This window comes from Eschrichtius robustus, chromosome 19, assembly GCF_028021215.1.
Source record: "Eschrichtius robustus isolate mEscRob2 chromosome 19, mEscRob2.pri, whole genome shotgun sequence".
Taxonomy (NCBI): domain Eukaryota; kingdom Metazoa; phylum Chordata; class Mammalia; order Artiodactyla; family Eschrichtiidae; genus Eschrichtius; species Eschrichtius robustus.
Window position 1 is genome coordinate 53335876 of NC_090842.1, and position 27529 is coordinate 53363404.

At 44.2% G+C, this 27529-nt stretch overlaps 1 protein-coding gene across 1 annotated transcript; it reads left to right on the forward strand.

Moving 5' to 3' along the window:
* The first annotated feature begins 15358 nt into the window (after positions 1-15358).
* Positions 15359-16348, forward strand: LOC137753399 (free fatty acid receptor 2-like). Its single transcript, XM_068528613.1, has one exon. It carries the CDS (start codon positions 15359-15361, stop codon positions 16346-16348), a length of 990 nt encoding a protein of 329 aa, XP_068384714.1.
* The last annotated feature ends 11181 nt before the right edge of the window (positions 16349-27529 follow it).

The window sequence follows — 27529 nt, forward strand, 5'->3', positions numbered from 1 at the left end:
TGAGAAAATATTTGAAGAGATTATAGTTGAAAACTTCCCTAATATGGGAAAGGAAATAGTTAATCAAGTCCTGGAAGCACAGAGAGTCACATACAGGATAAACCCAAGGAGAAACACGCCAAGACACATATTAATCAAACTGTCAAAAATTAAATATAAGGAAAACATATTAAAGGCAGCAAGGGAAAAACAACAAATAACACACAAGGGAATCCCCATAAGGTTAACAGCTGATCTTTCAGCAGAAACTCTGCAAGCCAGAAGGGAGTGGCAGGATATACTTAAAGTGATGAAGGAGAAAAACCTACAACCAAGATTACTCTACCCAGCAAGGATCTCATTCAGATGTGATGGAGAAATTAAAACCTTTACAGACAAGCAAAAGCTGAGAGAGTTCAGCACCACCAAACCAGCTTTACAACAAGTGCTAAAGGAACTTCTCTAGGCAAGAAACACAAGAGAAGGAAAACACCTACAATAACAAACCCAAAACATTTAAGAAAATGGGAATAGGAACATACATATCGATAATTACCTTGAATGTAAATGGATTAAATGCTCCCACCAAAAGACACAGGCTGGCTGAATGGATACAAAAACAAGACCCATATATATGCTGTCTACAAGAGACCCACTTCAGACCTAGAGACACATACAGACTGAAAGTGAGGGGATGGAAAAAGATATTCCATGCAAATGGAAATCAAAAGAAAGCCGGAGTAGCAATTCTCATATCAGACAAAATAGACTTTAAAATAAAGGCTATTACAAGAGACAAAGAAGGACACTATATAATGATCAAGGGATCGATCCAAGAGGAAGGTATAACAATTGTAAATATTTATGCACCTAACATAGGAGCACCTCAATACATAAGGCAAATACTAACAGCCATAAAAGGGGAAATCGACAGCAACACAACCATAGTAGGGGACTTTAACACCCCACTTTCACCAATGGACAGATCATCCAAAATGAAAATAAATAAGGAAACACAAGCTTTAAATGATACATTAAACAAGATGGACTTAATTGATATTTATAGGACATTCCACCCAAAAACAACAGAATACACATTTTTCTCAAGTGCTCATGGAACATTCTCCAGGATAGATCATATCTTGGGTCACAAATCAAGCCTTGGTAAATTTAAGAAAATTGAAATCGTATCAAGTATCTTTTCCGACCACAACGCTATGAGACTAGATATCAATTACAGGAAAAGATCTGTAAAAAATACAAACACATGGAGGCTACACAATACACTACTTAATAACGAAGTGATCACTGAAGAAATCAAAGGGGAAATCAAAAAATACCTAGAAACAAATGACAATGGAGATACGACGACCCAAAACCTATGGGATGCAGCAAAAGCAGTGCTAAGAGGGAAGTTTATAGCAATACAAGCCTACCTCAAGAAACAGGAAACATCTCGAATAAACAACCTAACCTTGCACCTAAAGCAATTAGAGAAAGAAGAACAAAAAAACCCCAAAGCCAGCAGAAGGAAAGAAATCATAAAGATTAGGTCAGAAATAAATGAAAAAGAAATGAAGGAAACAATAGCAAAAATCAATGAAACTAAAAGCTGGTTCTTTGAGAAGATAAACAAAATTGATAAACCATTAGCCAGACTCATCAAGAGAAAAAGGGAGAAGACTCAAATCAATAGAATTAGAAATGAAAAAGGAGAAGTAGCCACTGACACTGCAGAAATACAAACGATCATGAGAGATTACTACAAGCAACTCTATGCCAATAAAATGGACAACCTGGAAGAAATGGACAGATTCTTAGAAATGCACAAACTGCCGAGACTGAACCAGGGAGAAATAGAAAATATGAACAGACCAATCACAAGCACTGAAATTGAAACTGTGATTAAAAACCTTCCAACAAACAAAAGCCCAGGACCAGATGGCTTCACAGGTGAATTCTATCAAACATTTAGAGACGAGCTAACACCTATCCTTCTCAAACTCTTCCAAAATATTGCAGAGGGAGGAACACTCCCAAACTCATTCTACGAGGCCACCATCACCCTGATACCAAAACCAGACAAAGATGTCACAAAGAAAGAAAACTACAGGCCAATATCACTGATGAACATAGATGCAAAAATCCTCAACAAAATACTAGCAAACAGAATCCAACAGCACATTAAAAGGATCATACACCATGATCAAGTGGGGTTTATCCCAGGAATGCAAGGATTCTTCAATATACACAAATCAATCAACGTGATACACCATATTAACAAATTGAAGAATAAAAACCATATGATCATCTCAATAGATGCAGAAAAAGCTTTCGACAAAATTCAACACCCATTTATGATAAAAGCCCTGCAGAAAGTAGGCATAGAGGGAACTTTCCTCAACATAATAAAGGCCATATATGACAAACCCACAGCCAACATTGTCCTCAATGGTGAAAAACTGAAACCATTTCCACTAAGATCAGGAACAAGACAAGGTTGCCCACTCTCACCACTATTATTCAACATAGTTTTGGAAGTGTTAGCCAGAGCAATCAGAGAAGACAAAGAAATAAAAGGAATCCAAATCGGAAAGGAAGAAGTAAAGCTGTCACTATTTGCAGATGACATGATACTATACATAGAGAATCCTAAAGATGCTACCAAGAAAACTCCTAGAGCTAATCAATGAATTCGGTAAAGTAGCAGGATACAAAATTAATGCACAGAAATCTCTTGCATTCCTATACACTAATGACGAAAAATCTGAAAGTGAAATTAAGAAAACACTCCCGTTTACCATTGCAACAAAAAGAATAAAATATCTAGGAATAAACCTACCTAAGGAGACAAAAGACCTGTATGCAGAAAATTATAAGACACTGATGAAAGAAATTAAAGATGATACAAATAGATGGCGAGATATACCATGTTCCTGGATTGGAAGAATCAACATTGTGAAAATGACTCTACTACCCAAAGCAATCTACAGATTCAATGCAATCCCTATCAAATTACCACTGGCATTTTTCACAGAACTAGAACAAAAAATTTCACAATTTGTATGGAAACACAAAAGACCCCGAATAGCCAAAGCAATCTTGAGAACGAAAAATGGAGCTGGGGGAATCAGGCTCCCTGACTTCAGACTATAATACAAAGCTTCAGTAATCAAGACAGTTTGGTACTGGCACAAAAACAGAAATATAGATCAATGGAACAGGATAGAAAGCCCAGAGATAAACCCACACACATATGGTCACCTTATTTTTGATAAAGGAGGCAAGCATATACAGTGGAGAAAAGACAGCCTCTTCAATAAGTGGTGCTGGGAAAATTGGACAGGTACATGTAAAAGTATGAAATTAGAACACTCCCTGACACCATGCACAAAAATAAACTCAAAATGGACTAAAGACCTAAGTGTAAGGGCAGACACTATCAAACTCTTAGAGGAAAACATAGGCAGAACACTCTATGACATACATCACAGCAAGATTCTTTTTGACCCAGCTCCCAGAGAAATGGAAATAAGAACACAAATAAACAAATGGGACCTAATGAAACTTAAAAGCTTTTGCACAGCAAAGGAAACCATAAACAAGACCAAAAGACAACCCTCAGAATGGGAGAAAATATTTGCAAATGAAGCAACTGACAAAGGATTAATCTCCAAGATTTACAAGCAGCTCATGCAGCTCAATAACAAAAAAACGAACAACCCAATCCAAAAATGGGCAGAAGACCTAAATAGACATTTCTCCAAAGAAGATATACAGATGGCCTACAGACACATGAAAGAATGCTCAACATCATTAATCATTAGAGAAATGCAAATCAAAACTACAATGAGATATCATCTCACACCGGTCAGAATGGCCATCATCAAAAAATCTAGAAACAATAAATGCTGGAGAGGGTGTGGAGGAAAGGGAACACTCTTGCACTGTTGGTGGGAATGTAAATTGATACAGCCACTATGGAGAACAGTATGGAGGTTCCTTAAAAAACTACAAATAGAACTATCATACGACCCAGCAATCCCACTACTGGGCATATACCCTGAGAAAACCATAGGTCAAAAAGAGTCATGTACCAAAATGTTCATTGCAGCTCTATTTACAATAGCCAGGACATGGAAGCAACCTAAATGTCCATCGACAGATGAATGGATAAAGAAGATGTGGCACATATATACAATGGAATATTACTCAGCCATAAAAAGAAATGAAATGGAGGTATTTGTAATGAGGTGGATGGAGTTAGAGTCTGTCATACAGAGTGAAGTAAGTCAGAAAGAGAAAAACAAATACAGTATGCTAACACATATATACGGAATCTAAGGGGGAAAAAAAAAAAAAAAAAAAAGGCCATGAAGAACCTAGTGGCAAGACGGGAATAAAGACACAGACCTACTAGAGAATGGACTTGAGGATATGGGGAGGGGGTGGGGTGAGATGTGACAGGGTAAGAGAGTGTCATGGACATATATACACTACCAAATGTAAAATAGATAACTAGTGGGAAGCAGCCGCATAGCACAGGGAGATCAGCTCGGTGCTTTGTGACCACCTAGAGGGGTGGGATGGGGAGGGTGGGAGGGAGGGAGATGCAAGAGGGAAGAGAAATGGGAACATATTGTATATGTATAACTGATTCACTTTGATGTAAAGCAGAAGCTAACACACCATTGTAAGGCAATTATACTTCAATAAAGATGTTTAAAAAAAAAAAAAAAAGCTATAATTTTCCTGATTCAAAAAGGGGTAGATTGGGTGATCATGATGTGCAGGTTCGTTAGCTGTAACAAACGTACCACTCTGGTGGGGAATGTCGACAGCGGGGGAAACTATGCGTGTGCGGGGCATGTGGGAAATCTCTGTACCCTCTGCTCAATTTTGCTGTGAACCTAAAACTATTGTACAAAATAAAGTCTATTTAAAAATAAGTTTTGAGAGGGATAGATCTGGCTCTCATGTGTCTTTTGCCCTCTGTCCCGTCCCCCGCCTTGTTTTTCTGCTCGGAATATAGATGCTTCTGAAGATTATGAAGCAGAAAGCCAAAATCTAGGGATGGTGGAACAGAAAAGCTAGAAGGAGCGTGTGTATTTGAGGGCTGCGCCAGCCTTGATTCCCTATTTCCTTCGTGTCACATGAGAAAAAGAAAGCTCTATGTGTTTAAGTCTCTGTTATTTGGCATTCCGGGCACATTTGACAGTCCCCAACTAAGATACAAGCTTTTTAGCTTTATGCACGGTGGCAAAGACTTCTTGAGACAGAAGGGGACTCTCAGGTGCTAATTCACTGTGGCTTCGTGCCGTGGTATCACAAGGGCCCAAGGCAACAAAAAAAAAAAAAAAGGAGGACCCTGAAGATGCCTGCTAAACTAAGAAGACTTCATTTGCATGGTCCCTTCCTACCTTCTCTTGATAAGTATTCACTGCTCACTATGGGACCTGAATTCTTCTAACGATGAAAGGAGCTGGCAGAGGATGACTCAACATGCAGAGGACCTTGGTTCATATAAACTTTTCTGAGAGCCAGTAGTAAAGTACTATATCAACTACATCGCTGTTTCTCAATCTATTTTTAACCAACTCCCACTTTTGATCAACACAAACTGTACTATCTATAGACTGCATTAAGAAAACCAGGGCTTTCCCCTCTCCTGGGAAATGCCACATGTCCTATCATTCCCCCTGCCCGCCCCCAAGGGTTCCTGCTACTCTCCCCACCCCCGTTGAGAATCAGCAGTCTAACTTAAGTTTCCTAAGATTCTGCAAACTGGAGTCACCCTGGTAAACTCCAGTGATGCCACAACTAGTAGAGGAAGATGACTTGCATATGTGACAGAAGCAGGTTAAGGGAAGAAAGCAGAGGGAAGGTTGGGCTGAGAAAAGAAACACAGAGCATTCAGTTTTGCCCTGAGTTGGCTCAGCTTTTGCAGGATCAGCCAGCAACTGACTGCAAGCACTTCTAGCTTTACTAAGAGAATCTGTCCCACTTCTACTTCCAAAGACTCTCCTGCCTCTCCTTTTTTACTCAGGGTCAACACTGCAGGGCAATCCAAGGCCAGAGACCTTCTGCTCTTTTCCAAGGGTAGCATGAGCCCATGAAAGCTACCCAGTGGTCTGGGCTGGAAGCTGTGGGTGGCCAAGGGGACCGGGAGTGGGGGACTTGCTCTGAAGGTCAGCTCTTCAGGGACAGCAGTGGAGAAGAGGGATCAGGCAGGAAAGAAAAGGTCAAACAACCTCTTCAAGATGCCAGGAATAAAGGAACAGCCTTTTCCCAAGTTCTTATTTCTATTTCACAATTTAAATCCAGGACCTTGCTCATAAATGCTAAATGACACAGCAAATTTAGTAGAGAGCAACAGTAAATGGTGTCTCCCCTCTATTCCCTGTGTACCCAAAATATTTAGAGACAGGGAGGGACCAATGAAAGATCACAACATCTGGGATCTGAGGTTACAGCAGGAACGAGAACATGTGAAAGGCTGAGAGATGCCTGTGGACCCTAGGAAACTAGGGATGAAGGTCATTCCTTCATGGTTTCAGGGAAAGAGCGAGGGCCACTGGCAGGAAGGCTGGAGACCATGCAGACATTCCCTGGTGGATGCAGATGACACGAACTTACACCCTTGCCTGCGCCCTTGTGTCCTCCTGTGTGGGATTTACAGGACTCCTGGGGGATGCCAGGGAAATTGGTTCTAACCTGGACCCTCCCAGTACAGTGCGGAGTACAGCGCAGTGGTGACCACTGTGGACCCCAGGGCCAGACTGCCTGGGTCCCAAGTTTAGAATTCAGCTCTTCTTTTTACCAGCTGTGTGACTTCAGGCAAATTACTGAACTTCTTTATATCTCAGTTTTCTCATCTGTAAAATGGGGATGAGTATGCCAACCTCACAGAAGCGTTGAAAGATTAAATGAGTTCATCTTTGCAAAACTCTTAGCGCAGTGCCTGGTACATAGTATCATTTGAATGGGCAGTAAATGTTGGCTCGTGTACTGGTTTCCTATGTCTGCTGTAACAGATTGTCACAAACTGGGTGGCTTAACAGAAATTTATTCTCTCACAGTTCTGGAGGCTAAAAGTCCAAAACGAGTATCACTGGGTTGAGGAAAACATATTCTCCGCCCCCTCCAGCTCCTGGGGGCTGCTGACATTCCTTGGCTTATGGCCACATTGCTCCAATCTCTACCTCTGTGATCACACTGCCTTCTCCTCTTCTGTCTGAAATCTCCTTGTGCCTCCTTCTTATAAGAACATTGGTGATGTTTAAGGCCCACCCAGGTAATCTAGGATAATCTCTCTGTCATAATACTCTTAATCACACCTGTAAAATCCTTTTTTTTTTTTTTTTTTTTTTTTTTTGCCATGTAATGTAACATTCACAGGTTCCAGGGATTAGGATGTGGTTATCTCTTGAAGGGACCATTATTCCACCACCACAGCTGGTATAATTATTAGCCAAGAGTCCAGTCTGATAACAGTAAGCAGGTGGACAGAAAGTGAAGGAGGGAGAGGTCTCTGCAGAGGAAGGTTGGGGTATGGTTACCAGCAGTGCATGGCAAAAACCCATGATGCCCACTACAGAGGCCAACAGAGACAGGGTCTGAAGGGTACTCCTAAGATGCTAGTCCTGACCTGCTCCTTCTTATTTCTCTTCTTCAGTACTGCACCAGCACTGGAGATGGCTGCAGAGTTAGAAGACACCACTATTGGGATGACAGAGAAAGCCTGGACAAGTGGTGGCTAAAACAAGAGAATGCAAGTGGGGAAGGGCATAAACTGTCACCTTCATACTATCATAAGGCCACTTCAGGGGCTCAAAAAGCGTAATACGCACATGCAAGTAGGCTGAACTGCACTGGCATAAGGGAGCAACAAAATCTAAAGTCCATTTGGATGTACTGGTCTAGAATCATCTTCCTTCTAATTCCCCAGGAGAGTTCCACTCTCTCTGACATTCTGAAGTTCTTCATTTACTGTTATTTATTTAAAGTTATGTACCCCAAATCCCAACAGATCCTCTCTACCTCCACTGCTACATTCTCCTGAATCCATGCCGTCATCAACCATCCCTAGATGACTGCAGCGTACGTCTATTTGATCGCTCCGCTTCCAACTTCATTCCCCTGAAGGCCATTCTTCACACAGAGCTGGCGTGAGCTTCTCAACTCTCAACCCGTCCCTCTCCTCTTATGGCCCGTAAGTGAATTCCCACAGCTTATGAATGGAATCTCAGCTCCTTTCTGTGATCAGTAAGGCCCTGCGTGGTCTCGCCCTGGCTCACCATGCTCCAATCACACTGGCATTTCTGTTCCCCCCACGTGCAAAGGTACTTGTTGCCTGGCACTTGCTGCTTCTTCCACCCAGACCACTCTTCTTCCGGAACCTGACACAGTCCCTTCACCAAATTCAGCTCATCCTCTCAGATGTCAGTTCAGCTCAACAGTACCTCTCTGACCCCCGCCACGCCATGGCCACTCTCCCTGTCATCACTCTGCTTCATTTCCTTCATAATGTCTGTCACTGCGTAATCACTCCTCTGTTCCTATTTGCTTGTGATTGTTTATCTCCCTCCACTAGAATGTAACCGCCCTCTATGAGGGTGAGGCCACGCCTATTTTTTTGACCCCAATATCCCTGGTGCTTGTCACAGATCCCACCACATCCTAGGGAGTAGATACATGTTTGTTGAATGAATGCGTGAAACGACAGCCCTTTACTTATTGTTAGTGCTGCTACTGGTGAAATCCTGCATTCCCTTTAACTTTTGAATATTTTATATCTACATCTTCCTCATCTCTCCTAAGCAAGATCTATATAATAAAGTACACTAACCTGAATTATCAATATTGACCATGAGGAAGGATCCCTGTGGCTTCCAGCAAAAGTACTGGGAGTGCCTTAATCTACAAGAGAGTGCCCAAGTGATTACTGGCTGGGATTTCTTACCATGGTCCCAGAAGAAGATAAATTGAGGCATCTGAGGACAAATATCTCTGAGCTTTTCAAAATGACTTCTCTCTATTCCAGTTCTTCCACTTACCTGCTCATCCACACCTCAACCAGCAAATAATTATCAAGTGTCTAATATGTGCCAGGCTCTACGCCAGGCCCTGGGGACACAATGGTGAGCATAACAGCCATGTTCCCTGCCATCATGGATAGTCTTGTAAGGGAGGCGGACATTAAGTAAATCCTCACACAAATAAACGTATCATAATCAGCTGAGATATGTGCTATGAAGAAATAGTAAATGGTGGGCTTCCCTGGTGGCGCAGTGGTTGAGAATCTGCCTGCCAATGCAGGGGACACGGGTTCGAGCCCTGGTCTGGGAAGATCCCACATGCCACAGAGCAACTAGGCCCGTGAGCCACAACTACTGAGCCTGCGCGTCTGGAGTCTGTGCTCCGCAACAAGAGAGGCCGCGATAATGAGAGGCCCGTGCACCGCGATGAAGAGTGGCCCCCACTTGCCGCAACTAGAGAAAGCCCTCGCACAGAAACGAAGACCCAACACAGCCATAAATAAATAAATAAATAAATAAATAAATAAATAAATAAATAATTTTTTTAAAAAAAGAAATAGTAAATGGTGCTGTGAGAGCAGAAAATAATGAGAAAACAACATTTTTTAAAAAAATGAAATCTGCAACAGCACCAAAAATACTTAGGAATCAATTTAAGAAAAGATATGCAAAACCTCTATGGTGAACTCTGGAAAGCACTGCTGAGAGAAATGAAACACCTAAACAAATGGAGAGATACGTCATCTTCATAGATTGGAAGGCTCAATATTGTTTCACTGTCAATGGTCCCAAATTGATCTATGGATTTGACACAATCCCAATCAAAATCCCAGCAGACTTTTTTGTAGAAATTGATTTATATGGAAATGGAAATTACCTAGAAAAGCCAAAGCAATTTCAGAAAAGAAGAACAAAGTTGGAAGACTTTTACCACCCAATTTCAGGACTTATTATAAAACTACGGTAATTAAGACTGTGTGGAAATGGTGGAAGGAAAGACATAAAGATCACCAGAGCAGAAAAAAGATTCAAGAAAATAGATCCACTCATAGACATACAATCAATTCATTTTCAGTAAAGGTGCTCAGGCAGTTCAACAGGGAAAGGAAGTCTGGAATTTGGTAGGTAGGTAAAGATTTCTTAGGACATAAAAGCACAAACCATAAAAGAAAAACTAGATAAATTAGACTTTATCAAAATGCAAAAATTTGTTCTTCAAGAGACAATTAAGAAAACAAAAGGACAAGGCATAGAGTGAGAGAAAATATTTATAATATATATATCTAACGGATGACTAGTACCCAGATAATAAAGAACTCTCAGGACTCATTATTAAAATAATCCATTTTTTTAAAAAAATGAGCAAAAGATTTGAACAGACACTTCACAAAAGAAGATACACAAATGTCTGAGAAGTACTTGAAAAGATGTTCCACATCAATGGCTGGCAGAGAAATGCAAATTAAAACCACAGTGAGATACCACGACACACTAATCAGAATGCCTAAAACTTAAGACTAACCAACACCAAGTGTTGGTGAGGATGTGGATCAACTGGAATGCTCATACATTGCTGATAGGAATAAAAATGGTACAGCCAGCTTGGAAAACTGGCAGGTTCTTCAAAAGTCAGACAAAAAGTTTACCATACCACCTTGCCAATACACTCCCAGGTATTTGCCCAAAAGAACTGAAAACATATTCATACAAAGACCTGAACAACAAAGTACACAGCAGCTTCATTTACACGAGTCAGAAACTGAAAAATCCCAAATGTCTATCAACAGGTGAATGGATAAATAAAATATAAAATATCTTAAACAGACTACTATTCAGCAATAGAAAAGATGCTACAAGAACATGTAATAAGGGAATCTAACTCAATCTAGGAGGTCAGGGAGGGCTTTCTGAAAGAAGAAGTGGATACCAGAAAGACTAGGGATTAACTGGGGAGGCTGGAGTGGGTAATGAGAAGTAAAGAGCATTTCAGGCAGAGGCTTCCAGGGCCCCTGGCAGAAGGAAAGGTGGCACATTCACAGACGTGAAAGATGGTCTTGCTTAGAGAGCAAGGAGAGAGATGAGTGATGTGAGTTAAGGCTGGAAGTTGGCAAGGGCCATGCCAGGTGGGCATTATAGGCCTTGTTAAGGATTTTGATATTTATCCTAAAAGCAATAAGAAGCCTCTGAAAGGATTTTAAACAGGAGGATGGTATAATTGGCTTGACGTTTTAAGAGAGATCCCACTAAGTGCATTATGACTGAAACTGACTTTCTGGAGAGTGAGTTGCTGTGAGGGAGCTGCTAGTCATGGCCTCTGCTGAAATCCTGGTAACAGGTGGTGGTGGCTTACACTGAGATGGGATGACGGAGATGGAGAGAGACGAACAGATTTGTTAGGCATCTGAGAAGTATGTTGAGCGGCATCTGGAGCACAAGGAAGAAGACGGTGTTAAGACTGACTCTAGGGACTTCCCTGGTGGCACAGTGGTTATGAATCCGCCTGCCAATGCTGAGGACACGGGCGCGAGCCCTGGTCCGGGAAGATCTCACATGCCTCGGAGCAACTAAGCCCGTGCGCCACAACTACTGAGCCTGCGCTCTAGAGCCTGCAAGCCACAACTACTGAGTCCATGCGCCACAACTACTGAAGCCCGTGCACCTAGAACCCGTGCTCCACAACAAGAGAAGCCACCACAATGAGAAGCCCACGCACCGCAACGAAGAGTAGCCCCCACTCACCGCAACTAGAGAAAGCCTGCGCAGCAACGAAGACCCAACACAGCCAAAAATAAATAAATTAAATAAATAAGTTTTTAAAAAAAGAACTGAGGACTTAAAAAATAATAATAATAATCTAAGATTATGGCTCAGGGATGAAATGGGAAGAGATCCCATTCCCAACATAGAGATGACAGAAAAATGTTTAGTTTGGTGGAGAATGGCTAAAGTTAGTTCCAGACCCAATGAATTCGAGGTGTCAGGGAGACATCCAAGTAACAATGCCTACTAGGTAGTTACACATGTGGATGTGAAAGCTCACAGAAGTCCAGGATAGAGAGTCAAAATTGGGTGTTATGAAGATGGTAAATGATGCTGTAGAAATGGATGCAATAGACTAGAAAGAGAGCATCAGACGAGGATAGGAAAGAACCTAGAACCACGTCTTAAGGAACTCTAATCTTTAGAGGATGTGTAGGAAAAGGTGAGCTAGCAAAGGAAATTAAGAAGCAACCAAAGAAAAGGCAGGGAAACCAGAAGAGCACAGCATATAGGAATTCATGGAAAGAGAATGTTTCAGGAAGGGTGTGGAAAATGTGTTGGACGCTAATCAAATAGGAAGACAATGTCCACTGAATTTAGTAACAGAGAGTCACTACTTACCTTAGGAAGGGCAGATCCTATGGAAAAATAGGGATGTAACCCAAATTAGAGTGGACAGAGGGATGACTAAGGAAAAAGGAAGTGGAGAAAGTGATTCTACGTAACTTTAGATAATGGGTCCAACTTCCTATTATAATAAGCTTGGTGATGACAGAAAACTGAACTTGGGAGAGATTGCGAAAGATGTGGCTTTTGTGAAAGCTCACCCACCCCTTGAATTCAGCTGAGAGGTTGCATTTCTTTTTCCTGTGACATAGGTGGGCATCATGAATCAAGAAGTTTCTATTATTATGCTACCTTCATAACTACCATGAACACAGAGAAGGGAGTTTATGGGGGACCATCAACATAGGTGACACACAACAGTGATATGAGAAAGGCATGATGTTGGGGGAAGGAGAGGCAGAGATAAAGAAGCCCTCCTAACTCCTCAACACCTGCTTTCCAGTAAGTTTCCACTTTGCAATTAAACCCAGATCCTTGTGAATATTTATAGAAAATCATAAAAGCAAAACAACACAAATAAATCTGGTAGCAAGCAACAGAGAATGGTCTGTTCCTTAGTTCCCTGGTTAATCTGAGAAGTGCATGTGTATGCTAGGGGAAGGAAATAAATGAAAAGACAGAACTCCTCTGTTGTAGAGGAGTGGAGAGCTGAAGGGAAAGAAAAGCTAAATATTAAGATACCTGGACCCTGGGGCTCTAGGCCACAAAACTAATGGCTGAATGAATGAATGAATGAATGAGCAAACAATAAGGAGTAAGTGTAAGTCCTAGGGAAAGAATGGAGAGTCTCTGAGCAGGGATCAGGCCACAGATGGCAAACCAGAGACCTATTCCCTAGGTCAAGAGAAAACATATTCTGATTATCTTTGTTTCCTCAGGTGTGTGTTTCAAAAGGACTTTGAGGAGCTTCTAAGCTGGAGCTATATAAGTCAGAGAGGGAGAAATAGTGAGAAAAGAACAAGGGTGGCTAGGAGGTTGGGCCCAGCTCTCCTGAATCCCTGCCGCTTTCCCAAGTTAGATGGCATTCCTGTGCCCTCAGCCTCTTCTACCAGGTGGCTCGCCCTCTACGAAGCTGTCCAGCAGGCTCGGGTGGAGGGACCACTTCTACTTATGTGCATGCATTACGTGTGAAGCACTGGCTTGTACGCTTTACATACACTATCTCAGGGAATCCTCACAGAAGTGTTGGGATGTAAGTATTCCCATCCTCACTTGACTGAGAAAGAAACCAAAGTTCAGAAAATTGATCTGCCTCAAGGTCACAAGGGAGGGATTTGTATTTGAGCCCACATCTGCATGACTCTGAATCCCACGCTATTTCCACCCCAACAAGACGTAGGCTAGGAGGAAGCAATCTGTTTCAACTGGGAGGGCAAAAGACATCTGTTGGGGGCAGAGGGCAGGAAACTATACAGAAAGAGGAAAATTGAAGAATAAAAGGAAGCATAAAACCTCTTTTCTGAGATTGAGTAGAATTACAGAAGAAATCACCTAGAAAAGAGAAGAAGACGAGATAATCTGACTTGGGAAATGGAAAAAAAAAAATGCTTGGGATTGAAAAAAAAATTCAGAAACTAAGGACAGAAAATCTGAGTTTGGAAATCAGAGTGGGGATCTCTGGGGGGGTGGGGCAGGGAGAACAAAGATGCTGGCACCCTCTCCTTTGGGTTCGAGAGGAGACAGCGCTGAATTACTGACCTTCTCCTCTCTGGTCACATGACTAGTGCTGGTATAAAAGCTTTCTACCAGCCAGGTTCCTTACAATTTTTTCCTGTGTGAAATGGGCGGTAGCAGTGGCTAAAGCTCTGTTCCTCCTTTCCAGAAGCTTTCAGACTTTCCTTCAGGACTAATCCCAAGAAGCCCTCTCTCCGGAACAAAGACAAGGCAAGGCAGCTGGCTTAGTACTTGCGCTCTGGGAAGCGATGCCGGGATCCGAACTGGAGGGAAACGGGCTGGGGCTGGGGGACAGCGGTGGGGCTGGCGCTGGAGGAAGTCTGTCGGAAACTGAAGGCAAGGATCACATCCAGAAACGGGAGCCGGTGGGGGGTAAGGAATCGCGGACCAGGCCCTAAGACCGGAGAGAGGATGGAGGGCCCAGACTGCGTGCGGGTAGTGAGCGCTACAAACCAAACAGAAAACTCTTACCCCATTAAGAGGAGTTCCTCTGTTTATTGTCAAAACACCCAGCTCCTGAGCCAGTTACTGCCCATGCGCTTTTCTGAATATTCTCTAAAGTCTTTGGGGGGGCAAGCCCCAGAGGACAGTGCTGGCTCACCCTTCCTCCCCGCCGCCCCTCCCTATGCTTCTCCAGCTTCCCCTTTTCAGTATAGCCCCAGAATTGGACAGGGGAGGGAAAGATGGAGGAGAATTTGTGTTCTGCGAAAAGGAGAAGGAAAACAGGTAGGGAGATGGATTGGGGGGCTGGGCACCTGCTTCCTGGGCGAGTGGCAGGGTCCTGAGGAGGAACCAGCACTGGGTCTCGGGACCTGGGTTTTCACAGCCCGAGTTCTCCCAAGAGACATCGCCCAGCTCCCTCCTTGCTGTAGTGAGGGTTGCCTTTTCTCTCTGCAGGTCTCTGACTGAGGAAAGGACTTAAGGAGAGTTGGAAACTGATTAACAGTAACTTCCTGTATCTGTGACAAGAGAAGGAGAAAGGCTGGGAAAACCGGAGGGGGAATTCCCTTGGGAAGCCAAGGGTTGGCCTCCCCAAGAGACACACGATGGCAAACGTAATAACTACTGCTTAATATCCCGCCCCAGGCAAAGTCAACAATTGCTCTGAGCAGTTCTGGCAGGTGGTGTGTGAGCAAAGCCGTGGTGGGAGCAGAAAGCCCTGGCCTGGGAAAGGGAGAGAGTGCCTGGGAGGATGTCCACAGACTGAACCCGACCAGGGTCTGCGGGCTGTGAGTTGGTCCTCCTGACCCTGTCCTTTTTCATCCTCTTCCAGAACAGTCATGCCCAACTTGGAAAACTCCTTGATCCTCTCAGCCTACATCATCATCTTCCTCACTGGTCTCCCTGCCAACCTCCTGGCGCTGCGGGCCTTCGTGGGGCGCGTCCGCCAGCCCAACCCGGCACCCATCCACATCCTCCTGCTCAGCCTGACGCTGGCGGACCTCCTGCTGCTGCTGCTGCTGCCCTTCAAGATGACGGAGGCCGCGTCTGACTTCCTCTGGTACCTGCCTGAGCTAGTCTGTGCCCTCATGGGTTTTGGCTTCTACAGTAGCATCTACTGCAGCACGTGGCTCCTGGCGGGCATCAGCATCGAGCGCTACCTGGGAGTGGCTTTCCCCGTGAAGTACAAGCTGTCCCGCCGGCCCGTGTATGGAATGATTGCTGCCCTGATCTCCTGGATCGTGTCCTTTGGTCATTGCACCCTGGTGATCATCGTTCAGTACTCGGACTCAACCCAGAGGGCCACAAATGAGAGTAGCATAGCCTGCTATGAGAACTTCACCATGGAGCAGCTGAAAGTGGTGCTTCCCATGCGGCTGGAGCTGTTCCTCGTCCTCTTCTTCATCCCCATGGTGGTCACCATCTTCTGCTACTGGCGCTTTGTGTGGATCATGCTCACGCAGCCCCATGTGCAGGCCCGGAGGCGGCGCCGAGCTGTGGGGCTGGCTGTGGTGACCCTCCTTAATTTCCTGGTGTGCTTTGGGCCATATAACATATCCCACCTGGTGGGGTTCCACATGAAGGCAAGCCCCAGGTGGCGGGCAGAAGCTGTGGTATTGAGTTCCCTCAATGCCAGCCTGGACCCCTTGCTTTTCTATTTCTCTTCTTCAGCCGTGCGCAGGGCCTTTGGAAAAGGGTTGCAGGCACTGCGGCATCAGGGCTCCTCCCTGCTGGGACGCAGAGGCAAAGAGACAGCGGAAGTGGCGAATGTGGACAGGGGTGTGAGTCAAGCAGAGGGAGCGCCGAGTTCTGACTTCGCCACGGACTGAGGATGTCCCTGGACCTTTGGAGGCACTCTGGGTTTTGTATGAGTTGAGCAGGCTGGGAGAGGGAGAACACAGGTTCCTGGCCCGGACTCAGGAATCCTCAGACCCAAACCATGACTGGGACTCTAAAAAATCTCTCTCACCAGCTCTGTATCCTTTCCTGACTGAATTTTCCTTCCCAAAGGAGCAGAGCTCCAGGATGAAAGAAGAAACGGTTGGGCATAGGAGAACTATCAGACCAGAGTTTCTGAAGCAATGTAGAGAATACAAATTCCAATCATCCGTGTGAGGTGGTTGGTAGCTGAAGCAGAGAGCCCTAAAACAACCTTGCTACCAGCTTTGAAACAACACCTACACACTGGTCTAGCTGTTGGTGCTAGAATGAAGCCACTGGGAAAGAGATGGGAGAGAAATTCTAAATGAGGTCAAAGAAGATGCAGGAAGGTTCTGAACCAAGGGGATTAGGAGGGAAGACTGGGGCTTAGAGCTATAACGACCTAGGTGTGGGCAATATCCATGTGACTTGCTGCTCTTTAAGTATGATCCAGTCGTCTTCATGTGTGTACCTGTCTCCCCCAATAAACTGGGAGCCACCTGAGGTCTGGGTCTTGTCTTCTCCCTCCATGGCGCCCCCCACAGGTCAGAACCCAGCTTGGCAACCATCAGTTAGAGCTCAACACTGATGAGCACAGGAAAAAACCTGGTCTGGCCGATTGAAAATAAAGATTAGGGACTTCCCTGGCGGTCCAGTGGTTAAGACTCCGTGCTTCCACTGCAGGGGGCATGGGTTCCATCCCTGGTTGGGGAACTAAGATCTTGCATGCTGTGTGGCATGACCAAGAAAAAAAAAAAAAGAATGAAAATAAAGGTTATAAAACTCTGAAGAGAGTGTCCACAATTTTTGTAACATTTCTGCAAGCACAAGGAGAGCAAAAATGGGATGGAGAACTAGACTCAGCAGCGAAGGGGGAGGATGGTACATCTGAAACCACAGAAATATGTTAAAGGTGCAATAAGAGTGGAGGGATGGATTCCTGTTTAGGTTGATGAATAGAGATTGGACTCAGAAAGAGGACTGAGGCGAGTCCCAGCTCAAAGTTATCAGTGTACCACAGAGGCTTAAAACATGTTATCCTCCAGCTTAGAAACCTGCAGAGTTTTCCTTTCATCAGAAGTTTTCCTCTCAGGAACTCATATCTCATCATCCCATTGCCTGCTCTGCATCCTCTCTCCCTTCCCAATTCCACCTGCCTAACATTTCTCTGCAAGAAGAACCCCTAGACTGTGCTCTCCAGCACCTAATTGTTTGCAACAGAGGCTATACATCAGAATAACATGTAGAGGTATAAAAATAATACAAATAGCCACCTCAGATCTACTGACTTGGAATCTCTGGGGGTGGGGCTACAGCAGGTGAGATTTAAAAAGCTTCCCAGGTGATTATGAAGGGCAGCTCAGGTCAGGAGCCACTGGCCTAGCTCAGGGGCCCAAGAAATTATCCTTCAGAGACCTTTTCCTGCTTATAAGTCCCCCTCACCTCAACCCCGTTCTGCCTCATCTTCAGATTGTTTGCTTTTTCCCCTCTTATGAAACCCTACTCAACAGTCACTTTCTTCAGAAAGACTTTCCTTATTACTCCCACTGAACTGGGAGCTCATTTTCTGTTTTTCTTCCTCAAGACAACACCTGACTGGTGTCATAAGAGCTCTGATTTCGATGTTAATTCTGCTTACCAGTGGGATGACCTTGAGCAAGTCACAACCTCCAAGCCACCATTTCCAAAGCATAATAATGAGGGTACCATATGCCTCTCAGGGTTATTCTGAGGAGTCAAATGAGACTGCATAGATAAAACTGCTGAGAAACTATACAGTGTTATTTAGCTCTAAGATACCAACCTGTGTGAAACAAAGATGTTCTCCCACTTAAAAGAGACATAGCAAGTAGAACATTTAAAATGATGGAAATAATATATAGTCAACTATATAGGATGGTTTGACAGTAACGTGTAAGAAAAAAATCTGGGATTTTCAGCTGACTGTAGGCTTACTATGCATATGTGATATATTACACCTTCCAAAAAAAAAAAAAAAAGAGCGGATTTGATTTTGGGTGGCATTAAAAGAAACTGAGTCTAAACAAGTTGATGACAACCACTCCACTGATATCTAATCAGTAGCATATTGAGTACTAAGCAGCACATTTTTAAAAAGGAAATTAACCCAAGGAATCAAGGCCAGAAAAATGAACCAAAATGCTTTGGAGATTCAAAACATAATAATAATAATAATACGCATTAAATGCCAGGCACTGTTCTAAAGAAGGAGCCTGAGACAATCAAGGGAACTTTCCAAGGTCAATAGTGAGAAGATATTTGAATCCAGGCCCTCCAGACTCCAAAGTGCCTGCTTTTTTCACCAACATATGAGAAACAAGTAAGAGAATGCTGAATATGTGGCTGGAACAAGATTAGGTTCATTTTATAGAAGATATATTCTCTGTAGCCCCACAAAGAACAAAGATCACGGGCAAAAGATGCAGGGAGTTACGTCTTAAACAGTCAGGGTAATCACTTAAACAAGGTAATCACTCCCCAGTCTCCGGGAATTTTGAAGTAGAAGACACACATCTTAGAACATGGAGGAAACTCACACATCTGATAAGGGCTGAACCAGTTAACTGCCAGACTCCTTCCAACTCAGAGATTCCCAGGGTTTTAGGGACATGGCCACTCTTGCTAAAAAGTACAAGAAAATTTCTGGACCTGGTCTGAGACTTTCAGGGTGAAGTTTTAGCTACTCACTAACAAGTATTTGATCTCCATCAAGTCATTTGATACATAGCCCATCTCTTTACTGGGAAATTAGTAATTCATTTGTTCACCAAATATGTACTGATTGTTATCTACTTATATATTTACTATAAGCCAGATAGTTTTCTAGGGGCTGGGGATGCAGAGCATATAAGAGACAAGGTACCTGCCCTCTTGGGGCTTCCATTCCAGTGGGAAAAAATAGTTAATAAGCAAGTAAACAAGCAACAAGGTAATTTCAGAATGTGGCAGATGGTTTTTACAAATGGACCAAAATAGGGATATGGGAGAAAGTATAATGAGGGATTGAGAGGGTTTAGAAGATTCTCCAGAGTCAGTGATGGTCAGCTGAGACCTGAACAATGAGAAGGAGTTGCCATACAAAGGCCCATGCGAAGAGCATTCTAGAAACAGGAACCACAGGTGCAAAAGCCCTAAGGAGGCAGAAAACCTTAGCATCTCAGGGGCAGAGAGATTCTGCCCCCATCTCAGTGTGGGGACAGAGCAGTGGTCTGCAAACTCAGGCATCTACTAGAACCACAGGGAGGGTTTGCTGAAGCATAGATTACGGTCTTCCCTCCCCACAGTTTCAGGATCAGTAGGTCTGGGACAGGGCCCAAGAGTCTGTGTTTCTAACAATCTCAGATGAAGCTGATGCTGGGATATTGTGAAATGGGGAGAGAGTGAAAGAGGAAGTCGAGGAAGTCAGGGGGGACCAGACGACACTAAGTGTTTTAGGCCCCAGATAGAAGTATGAGTTTATTGCCAGAGCTTTTGAAGCTATTCAAGGGTTTTAAGCAAGACAGTGAAATAATCTGATTTCCATTTTAAGATGACCACTCTGGTATCTGTGCTTACCATTGAAGGGAGATGGTTGTTAGGATCAAGTAGATAATATATACAACAGAGTGAAGAACCGTAAAGTATTCTAGCAAACACAGAGGGTTTTCATCAGGCTGGGAGCTCCCTGAAAGTGGGGCTGTTTCCTCTTTCTTTAGAATTGGCCATCCAAGAACCAAGGAGGAAGAGGTCTTTGATAAATAGATGTCCCCAGTGTATGCTGGTTCTTCGGATGAGGGTGCAGGGGGCGGGGGGTTGGAGGGTAGCAAAGGCCCTGATGTGCAGTACTTGCCAATAACTGTGGCACACACACTCCTTCCAGGGCCAGTTTCTACCAATGTGAAGACACCGAACGTGGGTTTGGCAAGCGATGCTAATAATCGGCTCTTGCAAGCCAGCTCAAGCACATCACTGGATGCACCGCTCAGCACATATGCTCAAGTGGCACACTGGTCACATCCTACTTGAGAAAACTTTCTCACTCCCTGGCTACATATCGTACAAGGCTCTGGCGCAGGACTTTCAACACGATAAACACTAGCTAAATGTGGTTGACTGGGCCAGATCCAAGAGGATCCGGGTGGCTGCTTAGATTGTGGGACTCCTCTGAATCCCCTGCAGGATGACAGATGGGTAAACAGAAATATTAGTGCCTGGTTAATGAATAACACAGACAGCAGCCTAGAGCCGCTACCAGGAAACAGGGGTAGAGGGAGCTGGCTGAGCCTGACCTGGGGGACCGACCAGCAGGAAAGGGGAAACTGGCATTGACTATTTCACTTCCCCTTTCTGGAAAAGATGCTGTGTGTCCCTTCCTCAGAAATTCTCAACTGACCACAGCCAGAGCTCACATGTAGTGTGGTTTTGTGGGGATCACTGCGGTTAGAGAAGGCAGGCATGGGTGGGCCCAGAGACGGTCTGAAGGTAAATACACGGCCAAGATTCCAACTCCACTCCCTTTAACTTCCCTGCCCCTTACCTTCAGGTTTCTGTTAGTTAGTTCTCTCTCTCTTTTCAGCTTTCTCTACCTCCTGTGGTTAAATACTTTCGCCCCGTTTTTTTCCGTTTTGTAATTTTTCTCTAGTCACCGGAAATGAGGACATTTCTCATCTACAAGTTGCACATTCAACCAGGAAATTGGGACAAAGATCTCTAAGCTCTCAGATGCAGTAGTCCAGTAACCTACTTGGCAAAGTTTCCAATGTCTGATAAGGGAGAGGATGTGAAGGGGTGGGGAGCCAAGGCAGGCTGCGGTCAGCTGTCTACCAACTGCTTACCCAAGGAGGGGCTAGCCTCGGCTCTATTCTAACCTCAGGCTCCCTCTCCCCAGACGTTGTCCCCTGCTGTCTGTCAGCCCAAGCTGCAATCGGCCTCAAGGAAACAGTGTTAGGAAAGTAAACATATGGCTCCCAAATCCAGATGCTTTAAATAAAAAGCCCACACTCACGTACAGCAGTCTCGAGTTTCTAAAGGGCCACATCAGACATCACGTCATCATACACAGGCATTCATTCATCCACAAAGGTATATGGAGGCCTACTACGCGTCAGGCCCTGTTCTAGGTGCTAAAGACACAGCAGTGAACAAGGACAAGACCCCTGCTCTCATGCAGCTCACATTCCAGTGGGAGAGGAAGACAGGGAGGCAATAAACAGACACTGAGAAGATGCTAAGGGCTGTGAAGACAGTAAGACAGAGTCGGGGTAGGGGATGACTTTGAGGAATGAATGAGTGGCTTGGGAAGGCCACTGGAAGGTGCCCTTTGAGCTGCGACCAGAATGAGAAGAAGGAATCATGCAAACCAAGAACTGGGGGGAAAATGTTCCAAGCAAAGGGTTCAAGGCAAGTGCAAGGCTTGAACAAGATGAATTTGCACAAGGAACGGAAAGGCCAGGGTGACTGGGCCTGAGTGATGGCTGGAAGATAGGCAAGCATCAGATAATAGGCGGATCTCGAGGTTTCCGATAGGAAGCGCAGCACATTATCTTCTCCCTGCTTAACAACACGGAAAACTGAGGCTCAGAGCTGTCAAGTGACATGCGCCAACCCTCATCAATACGGTCTTCTGACCCCTGGTGCGGACCCCAGACTCCCTCTCAAAACTAGATAGACGGGCACGCTCGCTCTCTCAATCGGTTACCTCACTGCAGAAGAGAAAGGAGGGAAGGAAACATGATTCATGTGGGGTGCACTAGTTTGGTACAGAACGCTGGGGAGGGAGGTGGAGACTGGCAGCTGAGACTCCGAGGAAAGAAAGGAAGCAGAGGTGGAACAAGACACCTGAGTACCCAGAGCAGAGACCAGCATGGAAAGCCACGTTCTTGGGAAGGAGTGGTGGCTGGCGAGAGGCAGGATGCCTGGGCTCTGAGACAGCCTGGGTGGGAGGCCGAGGCGGTAACCAGGAGCCATCCCATGCCGCCTGCAACAGAAATGGCGGTGTGAGGACAGAGTGGTGGAACCCTGGGGAACCTTCAAAAGTCTCTAGTCTGAAGATTCTCAACTGCACTGAGATCTGGCTGCACTGAGGAGCTTCTAAAAATGCCAGTGCATTTGGGCACTTTATTTTGTTACAGCTCCCAGGTGTTGGGAAGCTTAGAGGGCTGAGAATCACCATATCTAGACCTTCTCCTCCACTGGACTAACCAGAAGGGTTTCCAGGAGGCAGCAGTCACCGTAACTGGGACTGAATCCTGGCTTACACTGTGCAGCTCAAGTTCTCTGTGCTTTAGTTTTCTAACTTAAAAGAAAAAAAAAAGGGCTAACGCATCTTCATGCTATCATGAGGATTAAGTGAGTTTAATATTATACATACAAAACACTTAGAACAGTATCTCACACCCTATAGATATTCTATACATGACAGTATTTTAAAAATGTAATTCTATTTTCCTGCATAGAGGCCTCCAATTGCTGCTCATGCATGGCTCTCAGAATAAAACTCAAGGTGTCCCCATGGCCAGCAAGGCCCTGCCTCATCTGACACTTGTCCATCTGCCAAAGCTCATCTGCCCCCAACTCCTACCCGGCACCCCATCCTTCTCACTTTATTCTTCCTTTGTGCTTTCAACAACTTGCTAAGATCTTGCCCTCTGATCCTTTGTACTTACTGCCCACTTTTCTTGGACCCTTTTCCTCTAGATTCTCACATGGCTGAGTCCTCATCTTTCAGGCTGCCTGTGACTTAAATTTCATTTGCTCATGGGACTTTCTCCTCAGCCCAGTCCAAAACTGCCTCCCTCTGATATACTCACTCACATTATCCTGAGTTACTGACTTTACTGCATTTATCACTGTCTGACATCATCTACTTTTTTGTCTTACTGGTTATTTTTATATAAGGAATACATGCACACTGTTTAATGAGTCAAATAGTTTGCTGTGAAAAACAGCATCCCTCACCCTCTTGCCCCACCACAAACGTTTACCCCTTCCTGGAGGCAACTGCTTTCACCTTTTTTCAACTGAATATTTATCCCTCATGTCTGTAAGGAACTTACTTATTTTACTATACTCTCTCATTTTTCAATATAAGGTTTTATCTGTGAACTTACCCCAATGTCAGATGTGGATTTGGCTCTCCCCAATACATAAACACACACGCACCCTTCCCACTCTGTATAATCATAATATACTTACATCATAATTGTGTTAGAATAATACTCAATGTTTACATTATTGTGACTATGTAAATAATGGAGCTCTATAGTAAACTATGATTACTTTTATACCCTGCACAACTTTCCCCCCACCCTAGAATTAATAGTTGCCTTATTTTTCATTTCCTTAGTTTTTTACATACTTATCATTGATTTCACCCAAACTCTTTGCCAATTGTCTTATCTCCTCTCAAGACCTTCAGAGTTACTAGTAGGAGACAGATTCATCTTCTTGAAGAGATCTCTCCGAGAACTTTCTGACCTGTTCCAGGCTTGACTGGTGGTGGGTTATGCCAGGTGTACAGCTGAGCCCTGGACGTTTTTAAATTGAGAGGTCTTTTGCTTCTCTGCTCTTGTTTCTCTTCCTTCGTTTATGTCCTCTAACAGCATCTCTAGAAAGTAATAAATGTTTTGAGACTCTGCATGTCAGAAAATGTCTTCATTCTACCTTCATGCTTAATTGATACGGGTTACATGTGGAATTCTAGATGGGAAATCATTTTCCTTCAGAATTTTCAAGACTTTGTCATATTGCCATCTTGCTCCCAGTCTTGTTGAAAATTCCCAAGACATTCTGATTCCTGATTCCTTGTTTATGGCCTATCTTCTTCTTAGTGGAAACTTGTAGGGTCCTTTACCTGTCTCACAAGTATTCTAAAATTTCATCCATTGCACTAGGCACTGGGACTCTTTCAATCTGCAAAATAGTATCCATCAGTTTGGGGACATTCTCTTAAAACATTTTGTGATTATTTCCTCGCCTTCATCTTCTCTCTTTTCTCTTTCTAGAACTCCTATTATTTGGGGGATATTGGACCTCCTAGCCTGACCCACTAATTTTTCCTTCGCTCCCATATTCCATCACTTCATCTTTTTGCTCTACTTTCTGTGAGATTTCCTCAAGTTTATCTTCCAGCCCTTCTGTTTAATTTTTCCTTTCTGCTATCACTTTTCATATCTATGTACTCTCTTTTATTCTTGACTTTGTTTCATGGTTATAATATCCGCTCCGATCTCTTTAAGGAATTTTCATCTCCCTGTTCCAAGTTACCTTTTTAGGTACTGGCCTCTATCCTTTTTTTTTTTTCCTTTGGCTGCAGTGGGTCTCCGCCATGGCGCGCAGGTTCCTCGCCGCGGCGCGTGGGCTTTTCTCTAGTTGCGGTGCGTGGGCTTAGTTGCCCTGCAGCATGTGCGATCTTACTTCCCCCACCAGGGATCAAACCTTCGTCCCCTGCATTGGAAGGTGGATTTCTAACCACTGGACCACCAGGGAAGTCCCCTGGCCTCTGTCCTTTAGGTCAGAAGTTGTCATCAGACATCTGGGAATCCTTGATTGTCTGCTCATTTTGAAGAGAAGGAAGGAGACTAATACTTTTTTGAGATATATGCAAAGTATATAAAAATAATATGACATGGTGTCTAGGGTTTGCTTTAAAGTCAGAAAAGGGAAAAAGAGGAATGAAAATATGGCAAAATCTCCATAAATGTTGAATCTGGGTGATGGATAAGATTCTATTGTACTATTCCATCTACTTTTTATCATATTTGAAAACGTTCACATAGAAATGTAGTTGTTGGCAGAATTAAGTTCCTTGAGGGCTTCTGAACTGAGGGCCTCAGTTCCTTGCTGGCTATGGGCTGGAGGCCTCCCTCTCAGTTCCTTACCATGTGGGCCTCTCCGCAGGGCAGCTGGCTTCCACCAGAGCAAGCAAGCAAGAAAGCAAGAGACGACAAGAAGGAAGGCAGTCTTTTTAAAAACCTAATCTTCAAAGTGATCTTCCATCATTTTTTCGCAGCCCTTTTTTTTTTTTAATTTATTTTTTTATTTTTTGGCCACGCCTTGCCACTTGCAGGATCTTAGTTCCCTGACCAGGGGTCAAACTCAGGTCCATGGCAGTGAAAGCGCCAAGTCTTAACCACTGGACCACCAGGGAATTCCCACTCAGCCCATTTTGAAAGGGGGAGTGAATTATACAAGAGGGTGAATACAAGGAGGTGGGATCACTGGGGCTGTCTTGGAGGCTGCTTTCCATAGGTATTAAATAATGAATGGAAGCTGTGAGCACATGAGTTAGGCTTCACTGGAGGGTGATTCAGCTGGGTCATTTATTTGGGGAACCTCCCATGTCAATGCTTAGGAGTTTTCCTCTTGGGCTGATCAAATTTCCCAGAAAAGATTCTTCTAATCTCCTGCCTAGAGGGTGAAAGTTGGACTGCCAGAAATTTAGGAGTCACATGGAAAAGACAGCTGGAAGGTCTCAACATGTAGCATTCCTTTAATCTCTGATGTACATTACATTGCTCCCTCTTCCTACTGTGTCTGGTGTCCCACATTCCAAAAACGCTCTGCGTTCTCCTCTCCAGAGAACAAAACTCCAGTCTTCTCTTGGGTGAGGGGCAGTTGCCTTGCATCAGGAAACTGGGGAAGAGATCTGGGGGTTCTTTTCAAATAAACTTTCAACCACTCTTCCTTATGTTAGCTTGCACTTCACCCCCATTTCCAGAGGTACCTCTTGACACCAGTTAATGAGCTTTCTGTGGGCTCTGTAGTAGAAGCTTGGTTGAGTCTTGGCTTTTCCTACTACTGGCTTGGGATTCAACTTTCATAGGTCTGCCAAGTCAGTTACCAGTTACCACTCATTCATGTGCTTCCAAAATTTTGGTGGCATTGTATCCTCTTTTCTTCTCCCTGTCCTTATGGGCCTAGTGCCTTTCAGAAAGATCTCTTTACTGTCATTATGGTGTGATTTCAGAAGGGACCCAAAAGAGACACGGGTATTCAATCTACCATCATTAGCCTCAAGTATTTCTTCTTTACTATTGTAATTTGTTTGTTTACTTGTTTACTGCCTATCTTCCCCTCTTGAATGTGGGTTCCAGGATAACCTGTCTGTTTTGTTCACCTGTGCATCCCCAGCACCCAGAACCATTCTTGACACAGGTAGGTGTTCAACAAATGACTGAATCAATCAGCTGGAGAAGGAAGCTTGCTCCTCACTCTCAACAAGCTGATAGCAGACCCAGGTCTCTTGACTTTCCATCTTGCGCTCTTCCTGCCACAGCATGGGTGGGATATGGGTGATTTTGTGGACTAATGATACCTAACAGGTTATAAGGTGCTTTACATGTTACAAAGTGGTTTTGGACTCTTATCTCTTTTGATCCTGACAACAGCCCATGGGCCAGATAGGAAACAAATTATTATCAGCCCTAATACAGTTATGACCCTTGCCAGGAACTGTCCTGCACCAAAGAAATCACCAACCTTGCTCCTGACCTTTCATCCCATGCCACTGTCATTTGTCTGACCCCTCCCATGACTTCCTCTGTAAATAAGACTTTAAAGGTTTATCACCTCTCAAGGAAATGGTCCTCAAGAATCCAAGACAAGCTCTCTCACAAAGAGGAAAACTGGTACAGACATGGGTAAGTAATCCAAGGACCTTTGAGCAAAGAGGATGAAAGAGGATGTCTGAGTTTTGTGACATGGATGGAGCAGAAAAAGAAGAAAAGTAGGACTGTTTGAACTGATAGAGCATAGAGAAGAGGTTGGTACTAGGAGGGGGCTTAGATCCTTGAAGGAGAGGGAATAAGTCCCAGAACGAAAGAGCAGTACGTGTACGGTGGGAGAGAGGTGGGACGAAAATAACCATCTACCAAAACCAGTGGACTCTCTCCAAGAAAGGATGGCAGTGGCGGGGGGGCGGGGGGGCGGGGGGGGGATGAAAAGAAAAAAACATATTACAATCATAAAGCCAGTTACAAAATACTCAAGACAGCAGGTTCTATAAAACGATGACATCAGTATATTGGGATCTAAGACTAGCTTGGTCTCTGGACAGTCTGAAGTCTGCCTGAGGCGCCCCAAGGAAAAGT